General features: G+C 36.7%; 2 protein-coding genes across 2 annotated transcripts; one reads left to right on the top strand and one right to left on the bottom strand.

The window, feature by feature from the left end:
* Positions 1–5,264: 5,264 nt before the first annotated feature.
* Positions 5,265–10,743, top strand: LOC139892343 (uncharacterized TPR repeat-containing protein At2g32450-like). Its single transcript, XM_071875412.1, has 2 exons — positions 5,265–7,990; positions 10,631–10,743. The coding sequence occupies exons 1-2, from the start codon at positions 5,512–5,514 to the stop codon at positions 10,651–10,653; spliced, it is 2,502 nt and encodes an 833-aa protein (XP_071731513.1). The 5' UTR covers positions 5,265–5,511; the 3' UTR covers positions 10,654–10,743.
* A 4,549-nt stretch (positions 10,744–15,292) lies between these two features.
* LOC139889175 (uncharacterized) lies at positions 15,293–19,619 on the bottom strand. Its single transcript, XM_071872137.1, has 3 exons — positions 19,101–19,619; positions 18,566–19,000; positions 15,293–15,592 (listed from the first exon to the last, which is right to left on the bottom strand). The coding sequence occupies exons 1-3, from the start codon at positions 19,617–19,619 to the stop codon at positions 15,293–15,295; spliced, it is 1,254 nt and encodes a 417-aa protein (XP_071728238.1).
* Positions 19,620–20,194: the final 575 nt, after the last annotated feature.

Genomic DNA, 20,194 nt, shown 5'->3' with positions numbered 1-20,194 from the left:
ATAACTTAAAAAGGTACTAAAATATAAAAACGGCGTCGCAAAATTCTAAAGCACTTAAATCTTAGTCTAAAGAAAAAGCACTTAAGGGATTTTACGGTAAAGCCTAAAAATCTAGAAGTAAAAATAACTATGGCAAAAACTATGACTTGAAACTAAAAACGAGCGAAAAATATAAATATTACGCTAAAACGAATAAAAAGGTACAGAATATAAAAATATACTTAAAGTTGTAAAAAGTACAATTTTTATAAAAATATTATTTTTATATTATTTATTTAATAAAACTATTAATTTTATAATTTATTAAAACTAATTAAACTAATTAAAACAAATTAATTAAAAACTAAACTAAATTAATTAAATACTAAACCCTAATTAGGGTTTTAAATATATAATAATTATAATTATAATTAAACCCTAACTGTCGGCTGAGGTTACCAGGCCTGTCAAATCAGGTCATGCGATCGCATGGCCTGACCGTTGAAATACCATGCGATCGCATGGTCTACGAATTTGGGCCAGACTTTGGGCTGCTACAGTGATCGGGCCGAGTGCTTGTTTATTTTTATTTTTTTTTTATATTTTCTGATTTAGATATTTATATAATATATTTATATAAATAAATAAAACTTATATTTTTACAAGATAAAAATAAAGAAACTTTATAAAACTTAAATATTTAACAAACTCTTAAAAATATATAAATTTTGTTTTTCTTTTTATATTTTAGAATATTTAAAACGTATTTTTATAAAAGAGTAGTTTTATAAAAGTAAACTAAAAATTAATAATTTTTTTTTATATAGCGTTGCGCTTCCGGCGTTTAAGCAAGTATGTCCCCGGCAGCGGCGCCAAAAATACTTGATGTGTGCGAGGTGTTCTAGGAAATAGTATTATTTTTACAACGTAATACTATTAAATATGATACAATTTTACACAAGATATTTATTTATTTATAGAATGGATATACCTAAACCTTGCTACAACACTTATAGGCAGTGTACCTAATCGTACAGTAGTGTAGTTTTTAGTAAGTCCGGTTCGTTTCACAGGGATCTCTTAAACAAGCTTAACGCTATAATTTTAAAAACTATATTTGTAAAAATACAAAAATATATATAAGTAATATTATTATTATTAAAGGGGGTTTTTACCGTTTAATGACCGGTTTGTCGATTTTTAAAACTTTAGTCGTAGTTAAAACCTAATGTAAAATATTAAAAATAAATATAACTTAATTTAAAGTATAAAGTAAATAACGATAATGAAATTGCGATAAATAAAAGTGCGATAAAATACGATGACAATAAATAAAAGTGCGATAATTAAAAGTGCAATTAAATATGAAATAAAAGAATTATGCTTATTTAAACTTCCGTAATCATGATGTTTGACGTGTTGATTTTTAGTTTATTCCCATGGGTTAATTGTTCTTTGTCCTGGATTATTTAATATGTCCGTCTGGTTTTTGTCCATAACAGTCCATCAGTCATAAATATAAAGTGCGAATATCCTCGTCAAATTATCATTATATCCGAAGTCAAATATTCCAACTAATTGGGGACTTAAACTGTAACAAGGTTTTAATACTTTGTTAACAATTATGCCAAGTGTCCTTGTACATAATTTCAACCCTGTTTTAATAATTCCATAGACTATTAATTCACTCCCGTGTCCGGTTAAATGAACGATTATTCGTACATATAAATATCCCGCCCATCGTATCCGATCGAGTGTATATGGTTATTTATAGGTACGTCCAATTGTAAATCTTTATATTAAATTAACAAACTATCATTTAGTTAAACAAATATAAAGCCCATTAATAGCCCATAGTCTAATTTCCACAAGTGTCGTTCTTTTGTCCAAACCCCAATTATGGTACAAAGCCCAATTACCCAATCTTAATAATTTAGCCCAACATCATGATTACTTCGGTATTAAATAAGCATAATAATAACTTAGCTACGAGACATTTAATTTAAAAATAACATTAACCATAACTTACAGTGATTAAAAATAGCGTAGCGTTATACGGACAAAATTTCGACTTACACCCTTACAACATTCGCTAACATACCCTTATTATTAGAATTTAAAATTAAAATTAAAATTATAATATAAATATAAATATATTTACGTATAGATAGAGAGATGGATATGGATATTTTTTTCGTTCACCAAACTGCGAATTTATAGGACCTGGGGCTGAAAAAGTGTGCCATGCGATCGCATGGCTTTCTGCCTTCCAGGCCATGCGATCGCATGGCCAGCTGGTGAAGTTCACATGCCTTTGTTTCTTTGCTTGCCGACGTTTATAAATAATAATATAATATATAAATAATTATAAGAATTATTTAAATATTATATTTTATTTATGTGCATAGTTAACTTGTAATTTTTAGTCCGTTGCGTCGAGCGTTGAGAGTTGACTTTGGTCCCGGTTCCGGATTTTCGAACGTCCTTGCGTATAATTTAATATCTTGTACTTTGTGTTTCGCGTCTTGTACTCTTGTAATTTTAAGACGTTTCTTATCAATAATTGGAACCTCTTTGATTGTATTTTGTACTTTTGAGCTTTTTGGTCGTTTGCGTCTTCAATTCGTCGAATCTGTCTTTTGTCTTCACTTTTTATTATTTAAACGAATATCACTTGTAAATAGAACAATTGCAACTAAAAGCTTGTCTTTCTTGAGGAATAATGCTATGAAATATATGTTCGTTTTTAGCATTATCAATCATTAATATGAACGCGATATAAAAGACGACTAAAAGCTATTAACAAATTGATTAGGAAATAATGAGTATGTGTATCATAATGAAATTAAAATTTGAAAAGTATTGATTTAGATAAAAATATCGTTTTCATAATTTTTATCATTAATATTATCAAAAGTGTTATTAATATTAAAATTATCATTTTTACAAAAATTATTATTTTTAATAGGAATATCATTGTTAATATAAAATTTCATTATTATTATTATTAATAAGAATTATCATTTTATCATAATATCATTTTTAGTAAATATAAATATTGTTATTATTATTAGTAGAATAATAATTATTATTATTACAAAATAGTACAATTTTTTTTACGTACTATTGTTATTATCGATATTATTTTATCAAATAAATATACGATACAAAGATATTTTACTACGTGTAACATAATTACATTAATAAAACCTATCATATTATTTTATGATATTAAATGAACTTTATAAATTTTATTACTTAAGATATATAAAAGTATATTTTTATTATATAAATTTTAATATAAAATTTTATTTATTAATAAATGAATTATATTATTTACTCTAATAAAATCTGTAAAAATATTTAAAAAAATATAAAACGACTATAATTAAACTATATAATAATCACGTATAAATTTTGGAAATCATTTTGAGTCAAATTGACTTTTGTTGACTTTTGCATAGTAGTCTCGAGCATTAGGATTGTGGTACACTATGATTCGACCTAATTTGTTAGACAAATATTGACCAACATATAAAAATATATAATTAATATAGGTTCGTGAATCCGAGGCCAACCTTGCACTTGTTCAATGCCGTCATATGTATTTTTACTACAAAATACAGTATTGTGAGTTTCATTTGCTCCCCTTTTAAATGCTTTTGCAATATATATTTTTGGGACTGAGAATACATGCGCTGCTTTTATAAATATTTTACGAAATAGACACAAGTAATCGAAACTACATTTTATGATTGGATTATCGAATCGAATATGCCCCTTTTTAGCTTGGTAGCCTAAGAATTAGGGAAATGGCCCCTAATTGACGCGAATCCTAAAGATAGATCTATGGACCTTGACACGTCCCATTCGGGTTACGAATGCTTTAGTACTTTGATTATCATATCCGATGAGAGTCCCAGAATGATGGGGATATTCTATATGCATCCTGTTAGTTCGGTTATCAAGCGTTCACCATATGAATGATTTTTATCTCTATGCAGTTTGCGAAATGTCTGATATGAGATGATGTTTATGAGAAATGAAATGAAAATCTCGTGGTCTATTAAATTAATGGAAATGATTGTTATGATAAACTAATGAACTCACCAACCTTTTGGTTGACACTTGAAATCATGTTTATTCTCAGGTATGAAAGAAATCTTCCGCTGTGCATTTGCTCATTTTAGAGATATTACTTGGAGTCATTCATGACATATTTCAAAAGACGTTGCATTCGAGTCGTTGAGTTCAACAAGATTATTATTAAGTTATTGATAGTTTGGATATATTATGAAATGGTATGCATGCCTGTCAGCTTTCGATGTAATGAAAGTTTGTCTTTTAAAAACGAATGAAATGTTTGTAAAATGTATCATTTAGAGGTCAAATACCTCGCTATGTAACCAAATGTAATGTATTCGTCCAGATGGATTAGGACGGGTCACTACACAAGTCGGGTACGAACGTTGTATAATTCCAGCACGGCGGGTTTAAGTATGAAAAAACGATATCTTGTGCGAGATGTGTGTGTGAAATGTAAAGATGATATGAATGCCTCCACCTAGGGTTAACCGCCCATATTTATAGTTGGATCCTTTTGTCTTTTAGTGCCACACAATAAGACAAAGAGGACATCTTTTTTGCCCAGTTGTACTATTTAGTCAGAAAAGCTGATAAAGTTGTACTACAGCCGGACCGTGTGCCTCCACTAATGTCCAGCTGTCATACTGTGGTGTAATGCAATCGCGCAGAGTCTTTGCGCGGAAGGGTCATGAAGCGCCAGACGTTCAATATGCGCAAGCAATATACTTGTATTATTTCTTCAAGGAAACTTGATGGTTAATCGTTAAATCGGCATGTGTCGACCACGTGTGATGCTCATGCAAAGGATGATCCGGCATGAGTATCATTGGAAATATTTTCCTTGTCCTTAATTTATTGTTTAGAGTACTATTTTTCTTTGATAATTCGAATTAATTATTTTACATTCATAAATAAATAAAAATTTATTGGGTAAAAGTGTAAAGTTAATAAAAAAGTAAAAGGTAATATACTCGTATTCCATATTCCATAATAATAAAAAGTGTTACGTACTATTTTCTACTCTGGAGTCAATATTACTGAACGGAAGAAGATGGTGTAATCCATAAGACTGCCGTTTCTGTTCTATCTTATCCCGTGCGGCTTGTAAGGTCCCACCATCCCCATCATCCCAGCGCACACACGCAGAAAGCCAGGCCACCCATAAATCAAACAAATTATTACTACTATTTATATATTTATCTTTTATTTAATTACTATTTAATTTTATTTATTTTATTTTATTACGGATGAATAATAATAAATAAAAATAAATAAATCAGTCTTCCTTTCTATTCACAAGTTCCCCCACTTTTCATACGCTTTCATTTATTTTCCATCCCAATTCCCGAATTTCATAATTCAGTTATTCCGGTTAGGGTTAGGGTTATCTTAAACCCGGTTTAATTTTCATCTTTTCAACAAATTTATTAAATTAAACGGAACGGAATGACTACGAGAGGGAACAGATCGGAGAAGGTAAAAACAATATTTCAGCAATTCGATTTAAACAAAGACGGTGGTTTAAACAGAGATGAAATGTCAGCTTTGGTTGTTGCTGTAAACCCTAGGGTTAAATTCAGTAACGAACAAATCAACGCTATTCTCGATGAAGTTTTCCGTACATACGCTGAATTCATTGACGGCGTTAAAGGTCTTACCTACGACGGATTGTTACGTACCTACGACGACGGTGCCGGTGACGTTGATCGTGATTTTGAAGCCCTAGGGTTTCAATTTCCAAAATCAGATAATAATATCATTAATATTGATGAGGATAATAATAATAATAACAATATTAATAATGATAATGAATTTGGTGGTTCTAATTTAGCAGAATTGGATGCAGAAGGTGCTTCTGCTTCCACGTCATCAGTTATGGACCGCGTGTCATCGGTCAGAAAGAAGAACCACCGGACGGCGGCTTGGGCGGCGTCTCCGAACCACGGGATTGTGTTTGATGACACGTGGAAGCTTGTGGATGATTTGGAGATTTTGGTTAAAAGGTTGAAATCTAAACAGTTAAAAGATGGAAAAACAGAGAATTTGGATGTTTATTCTGAGTCAGGGTGGTCTAGGGAGCTTGGGCCATCGTCCGAAATCGATAATAATACGAGTAAAAGGATAGTTTGGGAAGAAAACGGGCACGATTATGCGGTTTTTGTTAAGGAGTTAAGCGGGTTGAGATCACGGGCTGACGGGTCGAGATCTAGAGAAGAAGCATTTGATGGACATATGGCTTTGGGTCGATTTTTGTATGACCAGCATTTGTTTAAGGAAGCATTGGTGTGTTTTAAACGAGCCTGTGAATTACAACCTGCGGATGTTAGACCGCATTTTCGAGCTGGAAACTGTTATCATGTGATTGGTGGTTATACTGATGCGAAAAACGAATTTGTTTTGGCTTTGGATGCTGCAGAAGCAGGTGGTAATCAATGGGGTTATTTACTTCCACAAATTCATGTGAATCTTGGTATATCTCTTGAATGTGAAGGTATGGTCATAAGTGCTTGTGAACATTATCGAGAGGCTGCGATTTTATGTCCTACTCATTTTCGAGCTTTGAAGCTTTTAGGTAGTGCTTTACTTGGTGTAGGTGAGTATAAGGCTGCTGTAAAAGCGTTAGAAGAAGCGATTTATATGAAAAATGATTATGCTGATGCACATTGTGATTTAGCTTCGGCTTTACATGCAATTGGTGATGATGAGAATGCGATTAAGGAGTTTCAGAAAGCGATTGATTTGAAACCGGGTCATATTGATGCTTTGTATAATCTTGGTGGGCTTTATATGGATATGGGTCGGTACCAACGGGCTTCCGAAGTGTACACGCGGGTTTTAGGAGTGTGGCCTAATCATTGGAGGGCTCAGCTTAATATGGCTGTTTCATTGTTAGGTGCAGGTGAAACTGAAGAAGCTAAAAAGGCTTTGAAAGAAGCGTTGAAAATGACTAATAGGATTGAATTGTACGATGCGATTTCTCATTTGAAGCAGCTTCATAGGAAGAAATTGAAAGGAAATGGGAACGGAAATGGTGACGTGGCGTTTATTGTTGTGGAGCCGTCTAAGTTTAAAACCGTAGGTGAAAGAACAACGTTGAGGCAAGAACTTGCTACTGCGCTTAACATTCGTGCTTTTCAAAGAACAACTAGGTTGACCCGTTGTGATGTTGACCTTTTAAAAAAGGAAATGAACGAAAACGAGACTCCATTGATGTATTCAGGTTCTGGGTTGCCTGAAAAATCTATTCGTAAGGCGTCTTTAGAAATTGTCCTTCGAAGATTGCTTAGTTTCTTGAAGCCCGAAACCTTTATAGGAGCTGTGAAGGCTATTAATCTTAAAATCTTGACACTTTTAGATGAATCTGAAACGGGTCGGGTTGATTTGGGTATGTTTTTCGCCATTCTAGCTCCTATATGTTGTGGTACACCAGATAAACGGAAAAGGGTAGTATTCGATTCACTTCTTTGGCGACCCGCAAACGAAACTGGGTCTAACGGGCAGATTAAAAAGATTGATGCTTTACATTATATAAAGTTATTACGCGCAATCTACATTCCTACGCATGGTGCAAGCGAATTGCTTGAAATACATGGAGAAACGGATACCTCAATGGTGTCGTTTACAGAGTTTGTTACAATGTTTGATGATCCTGATTGGGGTTTTGGTATAATGTCAACTTTGTTAAAACTTGAAACATCAGATAGGAACCGACATGGTAAACAATGTTGTGGTGTTTGTCGGTACCCGATAATTGGATCAAGATTTAAGGAATTGAAATCGCACTTTAGTCTTTGTAGTCAATGTTACAGTGAAGGAAAAGTTCCTCCAAATTTTAAGAACAGTGAAGAGTTTCAATTTAAAGAGTATGCAAAAGAGAGTGATGCAATGAAAGAAAAGTGTATGTGGTTTAGTAAAAGCTCTTCAGGTACCACTACTAATTTGTAGTTTTGTGTATTATTTGATTTGATGCCTGTGTATTCTTTTAGTTGTTTGATGTGTGATATAGGTTGCAAATGTGTTTATAAAGCTAATTTGCCTTTGTATAATAAAATCCAAATTCTTTGGTTAACACCCTCAAGATATATCATTTCTCATTGTATGATTTTGACCCAAACACCATCCTATCTAACTGTTCCTTTGTGAAATTATGTTGTTTTTGCCCTAATGGTTTAAAGAATTTTGGGTCATTTTAGCGCCCCAAAACCAATTTGGGTCGGGTTAGGGTTCATGTTTTGTCTTGGCTAAAGGTGACAATTTCTTCTAAAAATGGGATATTGGGTGGCATAGTGAAGTGGTCATGTATTCATTGTAGTAGAGTAAGGACCCATGTGTAGTTGGCCCAAATGAACAAGAGGATTTATTTATTGTAATAAATGAAGAGGGTGGTCTAGATGAAGTACACTTTTCATATCAAAAAAATGTACAAGTACTTAAAATTTTAGGCTGGCCAATAAAGAAGTGCATTTATTTATTTAATCGGATACATATAATAGGAATTGGTTGGTTTTGTTTGGTTGGGAGCATTTAAAGTAAGTATTGTTGACTTCTTGGTAAGGAGATAATACAATATTTATTGCAACATGTACCATATCGTTCTAAAAAGATCAAATTTGGTGGTTGGGCATGATCATCTATTTTGTTAGTTTTTGGGTGATTGAGCTTAACCTGCCACTATTTAATTAGATTGTATAATAATAATATCTTGTGTGGTATGATTAATCAATCATTATACAACTGTTTAATGTCATTGTCAGATATTGTTTATTACAAGTAGTAATTAGTGTAAATTGTTTATGTTTATGTTTATTAGTATAAATATAAATATAAATATAAATATAAATATAAATATAAATATAAATTTACAATCTGGTCAATGGTCGTGGGACTAGGGTGTGTTTGGATTTACCATTTGAGGAGATTATTTGATTGTTCTATTAGTAAAATTAGAGACTTATAGATATAGATATAGATTACATGGATAGCCCAGTGATTTGTCGCATATTGCAAGTTTCATCTATGAACCTTTTTTTTTGCATGCATAGTCTTGTGATTTGCTAGTCCAAGCGTTTTATGATTGTTAAAATTTTTCGTCAAGTCATGACATGAGCTAGGCATATGAGGGTACTTTCGTCCACTAACTGCCATTTCAAACCTGCTATAAATGCTTTGCATCACCAAATCCAAATATATAGCTCCAAATGAGTTGAGCTTGAGTCCAACCGAGTTTGAGTTCGTCTCGACTCGTTTACAATTACACCCCTAATTATAGACGGTGTTCAGTTTTTTATTGAATCTTAGTGAAAAAGTGGTGACGTAGTCGCAGTCAAGTTTTTAAACATTTTATATCATAATAAAAAGTGAACTTAAGTCTCAGGATTTTCAGAGATTCGGAAAAAAATCCGACTATTAAAAAAAATCATAAGGCTATATGGGGAAAAGTAATTGAAGTCTTGATCAATGGAGTAACAATATTACCAATTTTGTTCAATAAATATCAGCGGAGTGAAAATGAAAACTCACACTGAAGGCATCTTAAAGTCTCAGCCCTCGGGACAACACCGTAGGGCTGAAGTTTCTACAAATGGACTTCGAATTATGTCCCGTAATAAATAACTATCTGCCTTGAAATTTTTGCCAATGAAATTTCCTCATTTATTAAAAGTCTTCTAGTTGGATATTTCTGCAAATGAAGTTTCTTCATATATTAAAAGTTTTCTGGTCGGATATCATAGTTGAGAGTTGAGACTAAAGTATAATGTTATATATGAATTCTAAATCTATTTGAAAAGACTTCTAAGTTTATGATGTTTTAGCATTTTTGTAAGATAAAAGGGAAACTAACACAACAACAACAAAACTCAATTCCACTGAATCCCCACATAAGTGGGGTATATCCTACAACAAAGAGAATCATTTTTCTATCTAGAATTAAACACTCCAAGAGTAGAGAAAATCCTCCCTCTTAATGTTCTAAGGATAAAGAGATTGTTTTCAAATGGACCCCTCGGCTAATAGTAGGTTTAAAAAAGAAAAAAAATAAGTGTGAGACGCCATGAAAATGGTATAATCAAATTTACACGGGTTTTAAACATGCATGAAGTTTAAACTAGACTTTAAACGACAGTTAAGTCGTCAATAAATCAACGTTTGTTGACATGACTCAATTAATAGAGCCACTATAAAAGAGAAAGCAAGTATTTATATATAGACAATTTATATTGACTGCCTTCTTATTTAGCGAGAAATTTTTTTTGTTAAACTAGAAAGCGTAGTATTTCTAGTTTAAAACTTCATTTAGTAGAATTTGATGGGCCACGAGAAACAAATGAACAAAGTATAGACGGAATTGATGGCTTCCTTCAATCTTTTTAACTTGTTATTGTTTTTTGGAACATATGTACCAGCCACCTATTTCTGTTATATACATGTCTACCATTGTCATTTTTAATCTTGCAAAATACGTCAACCAAAAGAACTAACTAGGCACTAACACATATACAACACAAGGTTGATTTCAATCCAATATAACCCCCCATCAATTAAAAGAGACATAATTTCATTTCAGAAATAATACGGCTTCCAAAATGAGAGATTCCAACAACCTGTCTTTCTCTGCAAAGTTGTTCATGCACACATTATGCATGACTCTACTCATCATAAGCATGAGTTGTTTCCAAACACTAGCATCGAAACCACCATTGGTGCAGAAGCCAGAACCACCATCAGAGCCAGAGTTTTCACCGGTCCAGCCGCCAGAGTCCGTTATCTTCCACCTGTACGATGAAATACAAGATTACGGTAATTGGATGGACCCACCTAGCACAGGGGGAGGCTACACAAGCGGTCCAATACCTCATCCTGAGTTAGACGATCATACTGGACAAGGCAGCAAAATGGTCTCAAATAATATTGGTCTTCTAGCTTAATCTTGTTGTAATGTAATTATTTACAGATACCATGCTAGAAAAGAAAAATCATATTAATGTGAAACCAGAAGGATGTATACCATTACCATTTTATAATCTATAGATACAAATACAGATTTTCTTTGTACCTCTAGATTTGTTAAATTCTTACAATTACCTGTAAAACATAACTAAATGAATATCAGCTTACGTAAGATGAATGGAAGATGAGCCAGTGAAAGCAGCCATTTTCTGAGCTTGCTGAGCTTCACTTTTGTATAAATCCTTCATGTCCTTTTTAGCATGTCTTGCGTCTCGTTTTACCTCCTTCACTGCAGCCTGAATCAATAATAGGTTGTTCATCAACAGTCAACACAATAAGCATATTGATCAAGCCAAAATTGACTTGAGTGCAATTAGTTGAATGACTAACCTTCGGAAGGGTTTCCTTCGGTTTGCGTGATGAGTATGAGGGGTGTTGTGGTGGTTAACTTTTGCTGAGCCTCCAAGGTGAGCTTAGAAGAGTGATCAGTTGTGGTAAGTGTAAAGTGTTGATTCGTTGCTAAATGTGTGATTATGAGCAGTATTTATAGGCATAAGATGACGGTTACCAAGGATAACCACCACTAGCCCACTAAACCACGATTACCACTCCTGGAATCCTCTAATCATGCCCACTAACTGCTCCACGTTCTCCTGATTTGTCGGACGGACAAGTAGCTGTGCAAACCAAGTCAAATGCTAACGGCACGCTACGGGTGACGTAGCGTAAAAGTAATCGTGGCCTAATAGCGGCGTTGACTTGGTATCCAACCAGGAGTTGAAGCTAAACGTCCAGCTACAGGATACGCCATGCGTCACACGTGACGGCTATGGCGGGACGTACGTCATTAAATCCCCCCAGTTTGGTTGTAATCAATTGCCTTTGATTGTAACCGAACTATATTGAATAAAATATTATAAAAGGCCATCATTACTGACACGCCGTAAAAGTCAAATCCTATTTCCTCGTAGGGTGTGCTAGGGGGTGATGTCAGCAATCATTACGTTTTACAGCTGTAAAAATGAAACGCCACGAATCCAACGGCTATGGTTCAACATCCCTAGGACATGTGTTCGATCAGGATCTAAGCCCATGAACTGGGCCCACAGTAAGTTTCTTCTATAAATATGGCGTTTTTACCTCCTCATTGTTACATCGCTTTCTCCGCTACCTTATTATTAAAAAATTCTTATCTCCTCTCCATACGCGTGCCGTTTTCGTTCTAAGGTAAACCAAAATGTCTAAGGCTAACGTTTCTACGAAAAACACTACCGTTACGACGGAAGAGATGGAGAAATTTATAGCCGAGTATCCGGTACTTCAAAACGTACCGACGATGGTAGCGATACCCGGCCAGCGTGCCGACGAGCCGCCACAAGGATACTTTACCTTGTATTGGAAAGCGGTGGCACTGGGCAACTTGCGTTTTCCGTTGAGCCCATTCGTGGCGGCTATGCTAGACCATTATCACATTAGCGTCTCACAATTACATCCTCACGCATGGTAGCGTGTTACTATTTTCGAGATGTTTTTTAGGTCACAAAATAGACCCGCGTGTCTGAACGTTTTCCGAGCGACGTTCAAACTCACTGCTTCCGGAAAAGGATGGTACACTTTTGAGAAAAAGTGCAACTTTACCACCAAGAAGTCTCCGTCCCTCCATGATTGGAGGGGGATGTTCTTTTTTGCCGGGACCGAACTGCTGGGCGAAGGGCGTGCCCACCTCGCACAATGGCATTCCAAACGTTCTCCAGATGTCTCCAAAACTCCAGACCTTGACCAAAGGGAGCGGGAGCTTTTTAATTTGTGTAAGGACGCTACGCTAGAGATGCGTCCTTACGGCGAGGTGATGCTGAAACTCTGCAATGTTCAGCATTATTGGCCATGGAGTGACAGAGTGCCATTAATCATGTGCGACGGAAGGGGTATGCTCTTCGTGCCGCTACGTCTTTAAACTTGTAAGTATTCTGCTCATGTAATTTTTCTAAATCAATTTCTTTTGCAGAGATGGATTTCAACAGAGTTCTCCGCCGCCCTTCTCTTGACGGCGTTTCCTTCAAGAGATTCCCAAAAGCCAACCTTCCGGAAGGTCATCCTTTGAAGGGAGATGATGTTGCTGCTGCTTCATCCACCAACGCTTCCAGCGACGTGGCAACGACACAACCTACAACCTACGTGTCACCAATCCGGATCCGATATCCGTCGCTGCTCCCCCGGTTCAGCCGGAACAGCAACTTCAACAGCAGATGCGCCCCCATTCTCCCCCAAAAGTGACAGTCACGACTGGCGGTCACAAGAAGAGGAAAACGCCACGAGAAGTTGCAGAAAGCAACTTAAAAACTTTTGAAGAGATTCCCAGCCAAGGTGGGCATTATGAAAACCCTGATAATAACCCCGCTACGTCACCAGAACCCCAATGGGAGAAACTAATCAAGTTTGTTATTTCTCCAGGGTTACGCATGGAAGTCCCTATCGTCCATCTCCAAGATTCATCCGACGCCCAAGGAAAGGCGTCGGAAAAAGACATACTGACGGCATCCGGTTCTGGCGGCGTATCCGGCCAACGTTCTACTTCTTTGGAGGAGCCTTATTCTCCTGGTTTTGGGAAACAACCCACCTTCAGCCACATGGAGACCATGTGGAACGTCTCTCACAGCGACGCTCTGTCGCAGTTTGAGTATCTGCAACGGATTTGCCCTCTGACACTTTATGAGGCCGTCCGAAAAATGCCCGATAGCGCCGCTCGTCGCGCCAGGGTTCAGCACATTTATGAAGGGTTGGTGTTGACCCGGGACGAGCTACAGCGAACTATTGATCTGGACCAACGTGCCCGTCGCGCGGAGGCTGACGGTAAAGAGCTGAATGTTGAAATTGTCAAGGTCAGGGAGGAGCTGGAACGGGCTAAGCAAGCCGCTGCCGCAGCAGAGGTTGAAAAGAAGCAGGCCCTAAGGGAGGCCCAAAAGGCTATCAAATAGATGGCCTTGCGTGCCGAAAAAGAACAAACTGCGCTAAAGGACTTGGAGGCGGCGCATAAAGAGCTGGCGGAGGAGAGAGCCAGTAAGGATCTCCTCACCGCCGAGAACCAAGAGTTGTCCGCTGCCAACCGAAAGGTAGCGGACGATTTTCAAGAGCTTTGTAGCCTCATCCTTTCTATTTTTTTATAAGGCTCTCAAGGTGCCGGAGGTGAAGGAGCTGTTCCAGAATTTGGTTGACGCTACGAGGAAAGTGGAGCGTTTGGACGCGTATACCACGTTGGTGGAACATGTTGAAATAGCAGAACCAATTCCGGAGGCGATCCGAAACATGGCGGATGAGGACGCCTACGACCTCCACGATGCGGCGGTCAATGCTTGCGCGACCATTAAGGTGTCGTTTATTGAACAGATTGGGTCGACGCCGGACCTTACTCTGGCTAAAGTGAAGAAGATGATCCCGTAGTTGTAGGGATTTTTGTAATTCTGTATTCATTTTTGATCCTAATGTAATGGTTGTAATTAAGGCAACGAAATATCAATTCCTTATGATTCTTGTTATTTTACTTTGTGTTCCAACTGTAGTAAAACATGTTTATATAAATATGTACGTACTGTCGTCACGGAAACGTACCGTTTGTCAAGGTTACACTTGATGATTGTCGACATTGCACTCATCTACTTAGTGCTGGGACTAATGCGACGGAAACGAAATTCGGAGGCATCCCGTTCCGAGGGCTAGGCGTACCTCCAATACGCCTAGCGTCGCCAATGCCGTCCAAAGATTAGATGATGTCTTTGTTCATGGCATAAATAACTTGTGAGTGGACTTACATTTATAACGCCGAAGCGCGGCCATAATAGTTACACAATACATTAGTAATGAAGATTGAAAAATGCATTTAATTGAAAACTGAAAGCAAAGAAGTCTAATGCGCGATGCGCTTACATTTGTGGTGATCAATCACAAACTTGGTAGAAAAAGAAAAAATTTCCAACAACGGAACGATTCGAAATATTTAAACGTAAAACTTCTTTAAATTGGTTGCGTGCCAGGTACGCGGCACAAATTTGCCATCATGCGTCTTTAGATTATACGCTCCGTTGCCAAGTGCATCTGCAATCACATACGGGCCTTCCCAATTGGGTCCCAATTTTCCAGTATTCTCGACCCGGCTAGCGTTGTTATTATGCCACACAAAATCACCGGGGCGGAAAGCACGTTCCTTCACACGTTGATTTTAATACTTGGCAATTTTCTGTTTGTTTGACGCTTCCCTGATAGCGGCGGCGTCACGCCTCTCCTCCTACAAGTCCAAATTTTCCTTCAAGTTAATGACGTTAGACTCATCATTGAATTGCACTACACGTTGGGTTGGGACATCAATTTCAGCAGGTATCACTGCCTCGGTACCATATACAAGGCTGAATGGCGTTTCTCGATTACTTCCTTTTGGCGTGGTTCTGAACGCCCATAATACTTGTGGAAGCTCATCTGCCCCACCTTTCCTGTCCGTGTCCAACCTTGCCCTTATCCCTACAACGATATCCCTGTTGGTGACTTCGACTTGCCCATTTGCCTGCGGATGGGCGACAGAACTGAAAGTCTGTTTGATATTCAACCCGTCACACCATGAACGAAACGGATCGTGAGCAAACTGTTTGCCGTTATCACTTACTATTTCGTGTGGTATTCCGAAACGGCACACGATTTCTTCCCAAAAAAATTCACAATCTGTTTACCCGTTATGCTCTTTAAAGGTTTGGCTTCAACCCACTTGGTGAAAAACTCAATTGCAACGACCAAGTGTTTTCCATCCGGGAAGGGGCCTACTGTGACGATCGCTCCAAATCGATATGGATGAACACGTCATTCATCAATTTCATTGCGAGGTATTTGACCTCTATATGATACGTTTTGTAAACATTGCATTCTTTTGAAAAGGCACACCATAAATGAATATTTAAATCAAAGGTTTTCGACATCTGATGATTTCTACATATAGACAATCACCGAAATAAATAGTTTACAATAATACTTCCGTTGACAATGCAGTCAATATAAGATACATGGTGATGATTTGGTGAATGCAATGTTTCCTTGAATAAAGCATGCAAGACTCCATGCACATAGCTTGTATAACATATAAGCAAACAGCGGAAGACTTCTAGGGAACCTGAGAATAAACATGCTAATAAGAGTCAACACAAAGGTTGGTGAGTTCATAGTTTTAGTGTTTCGCATAATCTGTATATAAAAGTGGATCACAAGATTTCAGTTGTTTCATCCAGAAACGTTTATCAAAATATTCTATAAAAGTGGATCACAAGATTTCAGTTGTTTCATCCAGAAACGTTTATCAATAGATTCTACGTAACAGAGCACCCTGGTAACTAAGCTTTAACGTTATAATGATAAATACCCCATTCGTTTTAATACACGCAAACCAACGTGTCCTAAAATCAAATAACACACGTCCGTTAAAAGGCTAGCGCTCTAGCTCGGACGGGGATGTCAAGCCCTATGGATCCATATACTGTTATTCGCGCCCACCAGTCCATATCCTATGTACTGGAAGTTACTAGTTACCAAAGCTAAGGGATTTTCGGTTTAAACTCAGTGTAGAATTTAGTATGTACTTGTATCCATTGCGTTTAAAATAAATTGCATGTATTCTCAGCCCAAAAATATATTGCAAAAGCAATTAAAAAGGGAGCAATGAAACTCACCTTAGCAGCACATAAAGTTGTTCATCGTAATGTGACCGAAACTCGGAATATCAAATAATCGTAGATCTCAACCTAGAGAACATATATTGGTCAATAAATGTCTATCAAGCTAGGTCAGGTCATAGTGTATCACAACCCTAATGCTCGATATCGACATACAAAAGTTATCCAATGTTGTTTCAAAAAGTCAATTTTGACAATAGTTCAACAAACGAGACGTACCTTATATAAGGATTCTTTTACTCGGTTGGTAATATTTAAAAGTTCACTTTATCAATCTCGTAAACAAGTTGTTTAAATCTTAATTGCAAATTCAAAAGCAATTTCAATTAACGTCAATCATAATTCAGTTGATCATATCTTTTAATTCGTTCATCGAAACTATTCGATATCTAAATGAAAAGTTATTGATTTTTCGCCAGCTTTCCAAAAACATGTATATCATATACCTTTTACCAGTAGTATATGTATTTAATTAGTGATTCATTATAAACTATTTAATGACAAAATTTAGTATACAAGCATGCATAAACATATATGCTCGAGCACTAGACATGGATACACTATTAATTTATAAAAGATAAAATATAAATGCTTACGTATCAATATTGTGATTCAATATTTCAGAAAAGTACGTAGACGCAACGAAGATGATAAACACTAGGTTTGACTTGAGAACAATACCCTTGAACATTACCCATAACCTCCATAGCTATAACCCATAGTTTTCTTATCTCTATCCCGCTCGAAAACCCGTTTTGAAAGTGACACGCCCATAACCTCGTCGTAATATTTTATGTAATAATATTACTAATATTAATGATAAGATTAATAATAGTATTAATCTTAATAATAATAATAATAATAATAATAATAATAATAATAATAATAATAATAATAATAATAATAATAATAATAATAATATAAATAATATAAATACTTACGGAGTAATAATAAAATGAATTCAGAGGCAGAAATGATCGAGCTGTTATAGTTGTGGCCTGTCCCCAGACCCCATGCGATCGCATGGTTCTGAAGGCCAATGGCCATGCGATCGCATGGCCCACTTTTACAGCTCACAAAATTTTGGCAACTAGCTCGTCGATATATTTTTATAATATATATAATATATAATTTAAATTAATTAATTATATATTATATTTTATTCCCGTGCATAGTTAATTCGTAATTTTTGTTCCGATAAGTTGTACGTCATCACGCGACTTATGTCTCGGTTCTGGTTTTTCGAATGTCCCTTCGTACGATGAGAAAACTTGTACATTACATTTTGGGACACGTACCTTAGTCAAAATATAGCCTTAAATTATCCCTAAATTATATCACTCGAAATATAACTTATACATTTGAGTGTTTTGGTCATTTACTTCTATAAATCATCGTCTCGCTATTTGTTAAAATACATTTTAAAATAGTGTTTTACTGTAGCAAAGTCATTGTAGCAAAGTTTTTTTTACTGTAGCAAATAGTGATTTTCGAAAACACTGTAGCTTTTCGGGTATTGTAGCAATTCGAAAATACTGTAGCAAATTAGTGTTTTACTGGTTCATCTTAAACGTTTTAGTTAACTTATCTAAATATCAATCAGATAATCAAACCAATAAGGTTAATGCACAGTGTCATATACTCAACACTTTGTTACGTTTTCAAGTTATAGTATATATATATGTATCTATTTACATATAATTGTTCTCGAATCGTTGAGAATAGTCGATGGGTAATTGAATAGTTCAAGATTTTGGGATTTAATTTCACAGACTTTGCTTATCGTGTAAGAAATGTTAAAGATTAAGTTTAAATTTATTCAAAAATTTTCGGGTCATCACACCTACCAAATCAATTGCCCATTTGTAAAAGGGCCAAGCAGATGTCACGGGAATTAGCTCATGCACCGGCATGTGAATTTGAGGGGCGTGACGTTGGCATGAAGCACAAGCTTTGATGATCTCTTTCGTGTCACGGTACATGGATGGCCAAAAATACCCTAGCCGCATTATCTTCCCCACAACGGTCCTAAACCCTGAATGCATGCCACAAGTCCCTTCATGCACCTCCCTTACGATTGTTTCCGCCTTGCTTGGGCCGACACACCTTAAAAGCGGTGCCGTGAAGGATTTCTTGAACAGAACTCCATCCCTTAACATGTACATAGGTGCTTTCATACGAATCTTACGTGCCGTTGCCCCGTCGACCGGCAAAGTCCCGTTCTTGAGGTACGTAACGATAGGACTCATCCACGTCTCGACCTCTTCTACAGTGGCTGCCTCCTGTTATTATTTTTCAAGAAAATCAGGGCATGTGTACGTTGTGTTATAAACAGATTATGCGTATAGCGTGTTTGTTATCGAAGCAAGTCGATACTTGTACCACGTCAGTGGATTTTTGACTAAGGACCTCCAGCCAAACGTCCTTGGCGAAGTGGCTGAACACGCTTGATGCGAGCTTGCTGAGTGCGTCGGCCTTTTTGTTCAAGGATCGTGGCACTTGCGTTATTGAGAAACGCTCGAATTTGTTGGCCATTTCTTCTGCCAATGCCAAATAATTTTTCATAGCCGGATCCCTAGCTTCAAACATCCCGTTCATCTGATTCGCCACGAGTTGGGAATCAACCGACACCTTTAGGTATTTTATTCCCATCTTTTCAGCCATTCTCAAACCAGACATCAATGCCTCATATTCTGCTTCATTATTGGAGGCGGGGAACTCGAAACGCAACGCGTAGGTATGTTCCTCTCCGTCAGGGCCAATTAAAATTAGACGTGCACCCGCTCCGTCAGAAATCGATGCTCCGTCCTTGAATAGTTCCCACATGACGATATTCGGTACTTCTTCGACGACCGGCACTGGTGGCGCGGCGCATATGAATTCAACCATAAAATCTGCCATGATTTGGCCTTTGACAGCGGTACGGGGGGCGTAATGGATTTAATGTTCAATACCTGCATGAAAAACTTGTTAGAATAACTTTCCTCCAAGGTGCTCCGGTCTCAATCACCGTACCGTACCTGTTTAATAGGCGAATCAGTTAGCACCAGCATTGGGTGTGCTTGAAAGTACCGTCGCAATCGTCTTGCGGTGTGGACCAACGCGAAAATGTGCTTCTCGACCGGTTTGTAGTTGACTTCACCATGTTGTAGCACTTTGCTCACAAAATAAACTGGCATGTAACAACCCAAACCAAACCACGACAATTCCCGTTAAATTTCACAACATAAAAAAAAATTTTCTGGTGCAGTTCATTTGTGCGGCGCGCCAGGTGGGTGCGCGGCGCGCCAAACCACCTGGACAGCCCGCTGTCCCCGGAAGTCAATTTAACGAAAATGTTTGACTAGTTCCCGACATTTTTAGCCAAAACGCTTTTAACCATAAATTCATATATATAAAACTAGCACGTTTAATTAATAAAATTGAGCTTACGAAGTGGGTCCCACATTGACCCATTTTGCCACCTTAAGTACCGA

This window comes from Rutidosis leptorrhynchoides, chromosome 2 (assembly GCF_046630445.1).
Source record: "Rutidosis leptorrhynchoides isolate AG116_Rl617_1_P2 chromosome 2, CSIRO_AGI_Rlap_v1, whole genome shotgun sequence".
Classification (NCBI taxonomy): domain Eukaryota; kingdom Viridiplantae; phylum Streptophyta; class Magnoliopsida; order Asterales; family Asteraceae; genus Rutidosis; species Rutidosis leptorrhynchoides.
Note: the sequence above shows the minus strand (reverse complement) of the source record. Positions and strands in the feature narration are given on the sequence as shown.

What these genes read in the sequence shown, in the direction of transcription:
- LOC139889175 (XM_071872137.1), bottom strand. Translation starts at nt 19,619, where the DNA reads ATGGCAGATTTTATGGTTGAATTCATATGCGCCGCGCCACCAGTGCCG. An exon ending in GTCAAAAATCCACTGACGTG is followed by an intron (nt 19,001 to 19,100) that starts GTACAAGTATCG and finishes AAATAATAACAG; the next exon opens with GAGGCAGCCACTGTAGAAGA. An exon ending in ACAAATGGGCAATTGATTTG is followed by an intron (nt 15,593 to 18,565) that starts GTAGGTGTGATG and finishes AATATCAAACAG; the next exon opens with ACTTTCAGTTCTGTCGCCCA.
- LOC139892343 (XM_071875412.1), top strand. Translation starts at nt 5,512, where the DNA reads ATGACTACGAGAGGGAACAGATCGGAGAAGGTAAAAACAATATTTCAG. An exon ending in GTTTAGTAAAAGCTCTTCAG is followed by an intron (nt 7,991 to 10,630) that starts GTACCACTACTA and finishes ATTTCATTTCAG; the next exon opens with AAATAATACGGCTTCCAAAA.